Source organism: Penaeus chinensis, chromosome 16, assembly GCF_019202785.1.
Source record: "Penaeus chinensis breed Huanghai No. 1 chromosome 16, ASM1920278v2, whole genome shotgun sequence".
NCBI lineage: Eukaryota > Metazoa > Arthropoda > Malacostraca > Decapoda > Penaeidae > Penaeus > Penaeus chinensis.
In genome coordinates this window covers 615,256-622,755 of record NC_061834.1, presented here as the reverse complement: position 1 = coordinate 622,755, position 7,500 = coordinate 615,256, and the positions used below count along the sequence as shown (strand labels likewise).

General features: G+C 28.7%; 1 protein-coding gene across 6 annotated transcripts in view; it reads left to right on the top strand.

The window, feature by feature from the left end:
* The window catches only part of LOC125033339 (flavin-containing monooxygenase FMO GS-OX-like 2), a 25,144-nt gene that overhangs the window by 6,970 nt on the left and 10,674 nt on the right, over positions 1-7,500 (top strand). The window contains exon 8 of one of the 6 annotated variants that reach the window (XM_047624754.1): positions 3,021-4,475. The exons of the other annotated variants lie outside the window; for them this stretch is intronic. Within the exon in view, the coding sequence (XP_047480710.1) occupies positions 3,021-3,332 (312 nt within the window). The 3' untranslated portion in view covers positions 3,333-4,475. Of the gene's footprint in view, positions 1-3,020; positions 4,476-7,500 lie in introns of those variants that run through there. 6 annotated transcript variants of the gene reach the window in all.

The following is a 7,500-nucleotide window of genomic DNA, read 5'->3' as shown; positions in this document are numbered from 1 at the left end:
ATCATAATAATAATAATTATTATTATTATTATTATTATTATTATTATTATTATTATTATTATTATTATTATTATTATTATCATCATCATTATCATTATCATTATCATTATCATTATTATCATCATTATTATTATTATTATTATTATTATTATTATTATTATTATTATTATTATTATTATTGTTATTATTATTATCATTATCATTATCATTATTATCATTATTATTATTGCTGTAATTATTATTATTATTATTATTATTATTATTATTATTATTGTTGTTGTTGTTGTTGTTGTTATTATTATTATTATTATTATTATTATTATTATTATTATTATTATTATTATTATTATTATTATTATTATTATTATTATTATTATTGATGTTGTAATTGTTATTGTTATTATTATTATTATTATTATTATTATTATTATTATTATTATTATTATTATTATTATTATTATTATTGTTATTATTATTATCATTATCATTATCATTATTATTATTATTATTATTATTATTATTATTATTATTATTATTGTTGTTATTGTTATTGTTATTGTTATTGTTATTGTTATTGTTATTATTATTGTTATTATTATTATTATTATTATTATTATTATTATTATTATTATCATTATTATTATTACTATTACTATAATTATTACTATAATTATCATTATTGTTATTATTTATTATTGTTGTTATTATTATTGTTATTACTATTGTTGTTATTTTTATCATTCTAATAATGATATCTAAGTATGTAAGTGAAATCACAAAGCAATTCATTTTTTTAGATGTAAGGCATGAGATGGGACACTTCTTCAACATAGCAGCACAGTTTCATTATTATTATTATTATTATTATTATTATTATTATTATTATTATTATTATTATTATTTTATTGTTGTTGTTTTTGTTGTTGTTATAATAATAATGATAATAATAATAATAATTATTATTATTATCAATATTATTATTATTATTATTATTATTATTATTATTAATATTATTAAACTTTTTGTTGTTGTTATAATAATAATGATAATAATAATAATAATTATTATTATTATCATTATTATTATTATTATTATTATTATTATTATTATTATTATTATTATTATTATTATTATTATTATCATTATTATCATCATCATCATTATCATTATCATTATCATTATCATTATCATTATTATTTTTAGTATTGCTATAATTATTGCTATTATTATTATAATTTGAAAAAAAAATCAGGGAGGAACAAACTCAGAAGGATTCAAAGTTTCAAGTTTCTCTAAGTGAAGTTTTGGAATTCAGATGATGTAGGAAATTTGATGAGCAGGCTACTTGAGAAGACTTGGCAAAAGGTTTCTTGAAGATTCCTTTAGTTTACTGTCCATTGTATGGACGTTTAATATATAGGGATTACAGAGAAAGTAGGCTTTTGTCATTTTACAGTGAGGTTAGTGAGTTATAGCTGTGTTATTTTCCATGATTACAATAGGTGGAGTCATTCATGAATTATACAACTTTTATAGTGCTATTTATGGTGTTTTATTGTCTGTGCACATTTCTTGTTTGTGATAAAAGTGGGCCCATGTTGGTTGCAATTGTGATTTTGCATTTCTTCTATGTAATTGTCATTTTTTTTCTAACTGTCTGCCCACACAGGTAACACAGATTTCAACATATGCACATTAAAAATATATTCAATATACCTCTGCTTATGTAGCTCCAGACTCTGAAAAAAATACTACTAAGTCTTGGCATACTAACCACATTTATAGATTCAAGCAATAAAAAGAATCCAGGGTATATAGGTGTCTTATGAGATTTGTCATTTGGTTTAACTGTTCTCATTGATTAGTAATTAGGAAGGACTTTGTGTATTTTGATTCCCCTTGATACATTGGTGGAAGATCCATACTTCCTTCCTTCCTTCTTTCTATTCGTCCAGCTATCCTTCCTTCCTTCCTTCCTTCCTTCCTTCCTTCCTTCCTTCCTTCCTTCCTTCCTTCCTTCTATTCATCCATCCTTCCTTCCTTCCCTCCTTCCTTCCTTCCTTCTATTCATCCTTCCTTCCTTCCTTCCTTCCTTCCTTCCTTCCTTCCTTCCTTCCTTCTATTCATCCATCCTTCCTTCCTTCCTTCTATTCATCCTTCCTTCCTTCCTTCCTTCCTTCCTTCCTTCCTTCCTTCTATTCATCCATCCTTCCTTCCTTCCCTCCTTCCTTCCTTCCTTCTATTCATCCTTCCTTCCTTCCTTCCTTCCTTCCTTCCTTCTATCCATCTTCCCTTCCTTCTATCCTTCCTTCCTTCCTTCTATCCATCCATCCTTCCTTCCTTCCTTCCTTCCTTCCTTCCTTCCTTCCTTCCTTCCTTCCTTCCTTCCTTCCTTCCTTCCTTCTATCCATCTTCCCTTCCATCCTTCTATCCTTCCTTTCTTCCTTCTATCCATCCTCCCTTCCTTCCTTCCTTCTATCCTTCCTTCCTTCCTTCTATCCATCCTCCCTTCCGTCCTTCCTTCTATCCATCCTCCCCTCCTTCCTTCTATCCATCCTTTTATCTTTCCTTCCTTCCTTCTATCCATCCTCCCTTCCTTCTATCCTTCCTTCCTTCCTTCTATCCATCCTCCCTTCCTTCCTTCCTTTTATCCATCCTTCTGTCCTTCCTTCCTTCCCTCCTTCCTTTTTTCTATTGAACCATCAGCAATTTTTTGTATTGCATCCCATATTCATAGAAGTATGAGGAAACAATTGGTAAAAGCCTATTTTCAATTTGTGTCATTAATAAGTTGATATATTCAAAGGTTTTATGTGTATTATATATATGCATGATAGATATTTTCCCTTTATTTGCTTTTATTAACAAAAAAATATATTAAGACATGTTTTAGGATTTCATAAACAAACCCTTTAAGATCTGTTCCACATACAAACACAAAATAATAATTGCAAAAGCAACCTTTCCTAGTCCAGTTGAAAAAGAAAATATATAGCTACATATCTTTCTTCTCTTTGTAGGTCCAGTTCTTTTTAAAAACAGTAACAGGGGCATATGCCTTACCAAGCAAAGAGGAGATGAATGAATTTGTCCAGAAAGATTTCGAGGGCCACTGCAACTTTGGCCAGCCATCCAAACATTTCCACAAAATGGGTAACATACAGTGGCCCTATAATGATCAGCTGGCCCAGATGTCCGGAATTGCCCCTCTTCCCCCTGTTGTTTCCGAACTGTACAAAGCCGTTTCGCATAGTAGGCGGAGTATGCTAATGTCATACAAGACTGCTAGCTATAGAATAACAGGGCTGACTTCCTTTGAACGTGTGAAGTAACATATGGCATGTACAAGTTATTATGTGTGTATGTTTATAAAGAATTTTTAGGAGAATATGCAGATATACAGTGAAAAACACTTGTAAAAGCATTCTGAATATGCTCTTTTTTTTTACATTTGCTTTATTATCTGTTTATTTGTCATTGTTTCTCTAGTTGAACTGCTAGTTGATATCTTCTTTAACCCCTTACTGATGAGTAAATGAAAATAAAAGAAAATGTTATGCTCTGGAGATTAATGGCAATGAGCTGACTTTGAGGGCGGGAGTTCGGTACATCAAGCTTGAACCCCCGGCTCGTAGTGCTTTGGCGCATTGCCGCAGCGTGCAGCCGCACTCCACAGATCGATGTTATGATGCCTCAGCGCGTGACCCGTTGGCAAGGGGTTGAGTGGAGTTCTTACTATGTTTAGCAAGGAAGCTTTAACACAATTACTAATTATTGTCATATGATTAAAATTGTTATATGTAGTTTTCTGTCTTCAAAATATGGTATTATGTACATAGACTTTATTATGAGGGCTAAGGGGACCATCTCCATGAAAAATGGCCAAAATCAACAACCTATACATTTCTTCAAAGTTATGCCCCCCAGGAATAGCCAGTAGGCTTGCTAGATCCAACTGATAATGTTTGGCAGTGATTATATTTAATTGCTGAAACTAATATTTTAGAGGCTATGATTGAAATGGACTTTTTACAATATGTCCTGTTCTGATGTGATCTACTCTGTTCATATTTGGTATGTATATACATAACATAATATTTTTGAAGTGATATGAGTTCACAATTATGTAAACCTAGATACATTTACAAGCCTTGGAAGTGTCTACAAATTTATTTAGATTATGAATTTTGGTAATTATTCTATGTCTCCCCACACCCTTTGTGCAGGCTTTATTTCAAAAAATATTATTTTTGATATTTATTTCTAAAGTTGTAAGGTAGATTGAAAATGGGGCACAGCATAGACTGAAAATGTGAGTAACCTCTATAAGCCTGGAGCAGACTATCACTAACAAGGCAACAGTCTCAGAAAACTTGATAGCTCCTTGATGTCTGGTGCTGATTTACATGGGCTTCCATCAACCATTTTCTCTTTCCTGCTACAATAAATCCATATATATATATATATATATATATATATATTTACTTTATATATATATATATATATATTTATTTATATATATATATATATATATATATATATATATATATATATATATATATATATATTTACTTTTTAAATTTATTTGTTTTTGCTTTGAAACAATGTGCTCATATAAATGATAGCACAAGAAAGAGGCTCCAGGTGTATGTGGCACAATATGATGGAAGACAAGACTGAATTAAAATGAAGCTTTATATCAAGGCCTGGAAAAGCATATTCATCAATTGCTCAGCATTCAGAGTTAAAAAAGGTTTTGTGATCCTAGTTTTTCACAAAGTTAGATGCATTAGGACTCATTTTGTTGCCTTTTCAGAGTTTTGCCAGTGCTTAATGAAAAAAAAATCTTATATCATAGCAAACACAGATCTAAATTGAAAGAAAAGGGTCTCTCTTCTGACCTTGGTAGGCATCTCTGATATTCAGGAAAGAAAAACAAGATTTTATATTAAAAATGCTTCTTAAAATTATTTCTTCTAGACCACACATTGCTTTAATAATTTACCTCTATCATCATTATTCTTATACTATTTGACCAATCAAAGAAGAGGTGATCTTTCTCAGAGTGGATAGAAAAAGAGTGTGAGTATTATAGGTCTTGCTCAAAATTATAGAAAATTTATCTGAGAATGGAGATAGTCCCCATAAAATAATGCTTTTTGTTAACTTATTCCTTCAGAATACTTAATAAAGAACAAACACATATCAGACTGATTGTACATTTGGGTGAATATGAAAATATATCTTTGAACTTAGATCTCACTAACTAGGAATCTCTCAAAAAATTTAAACTAAAATACCAACATTATAATGGCTTAACAGAGGATGTGCAACACAGCTACAGTAAGAATAGAAACAAATCCATGTCATTTTGAGGTAAAACAACTTCTCTCCGCTCCGGGAGCTTTTGTGTTTGTTGTGACCAATGAAGTTTCTATGAACTTCTGTATTGTGTCTCAGATGCCAAATGTTGCGATTAGGAAATCAGTTTATAATGCATGTACTTTATTATTTTATTATTGTAGAGGTGCATTTGTACATATACAAATAAATCATTTTTTTATTAGCTATAGTATATATATATGTATATATATATTTATAATATATGATATATATATATGTATCTATAATTATATATATATGTATCTATAATTATATATATATATATATATATATATATATATATATATATATATATTTTTTTTTTTATGAATAATATATATGTGATATATATATATATATATATATATATATATATATACAGATATATATATATATATATATATATATTTATATAATATGTATGTATATTTATAATATATATATATATATATATATATATATATATATATATATATATATATATATTTATTTATATATATTTATTTTCATATGTGTGTAATATATGTAATGTGTATAATATATATATCATATATTTATACTATATATATAATGTATATATCTCTATATATATATATATATATTTATATATATGTGTATATATATATTTATTTATATATATATATATATATTTATGTATATATATATATTTGTTTTTATATATATATATATATAAATATATAATGTATTTATGCATATGTAAATAATGTATATATATATATATATATATATACACACATACACACACACACACGCACACACGCACACACGCACACACGCACACACGCACACACGCACACACGCACACACGCACACACGCACACATGCACACACGCACACACACACACACACACACACACACACACACACATATATTTCAAATGTCATTACCTAGTCATTCCAGTGGATTGATTTTATTACTATAAAGGCTTGCAAATCTTTGGCAGCTGTTAACACCTTTCACATACGTCTTCAGCTTTTAAGGCTTATTTTCTTAAACGAGAATATGAAGACATGTGAACAAGGTGAGATATCAGAACTATGGACATGATTTCAAGTTTTAAATGGAGTGTTTCAGTCTGGTCTGTCAAAGATTATATACACGTAGAGGAGTGTAAAAGAGGGTAACATGTCCAATGTTTAAATCTCAGTTTATGGCTGGGACTAAGGGCTCTTGTTACTCTTAGCTTGTCCCTTTTAGTAGCCACACCATGAGTTAAGGAATACACTTTACGTTAACACTGTCCTTTCTTTTTTTCCTCTCTTTCTCAGACCAATGAAATTCATGTATGTGTTATGTAAATGCTGGGTGCAATTGTTTGTATATTATAGCTTTCAACAAGGATTATATTTAATTAATTTCTCTTTTTTTCTTTGGGTGTTTAAGGCAGTGTGTGTGGTAAAATGATACTGTTTTTCTGTACTACCTTCAGTTGATAATATAACTTTTTTTCTATTATAGAAAAAGAGAAAGTTCCTGAATACATTACATATTAATGTCCACTTATTCTTTGAGAAAAATTGAACTCTAAATGCATGAATACCTACGCTTTATTAACCCATTCGCCCTGGATTTATGATCTGTCTCCTTTAGTTTTTTGTGATTTTTGTTACATACAGAAGGCTCCACATGTGCTCAGCCGGCAAGGAATCTATAAGTATCCCTAGTTACTGATCCAGATTTCCCCATTCCTTGAATTGGTGGGAAAATGTGTTTTCTTTTTAATACAGTTGACATTGATACTGTTATTATTGTTATTGATTTTATGATTATTAAATTGTTATTAAAATCTTGATAACATTTAACCCAATGCTGCCAGGGAAAATTAACAAAAAATGGGGAAAATGCTGTGCCTGTTCTCTATATTTTTGGTGAAATGTCTCTGCACATAGATGGCTCTGCTAGTGCTTAGCCACAAAGGAGTCAATTAGTAGACCTTGTGACCTTACCCAATTGGAATTAGCGGGAAAAATGTATTTTTTACTAGTGCTATGAAAAATATTAATGGTGTTATTTTTCTTATAAACATTATAATTATTATAATGTTTTTTAACATTAGTAACAGCAAAATAAGATAACATAAAATATTTCGTAAATCA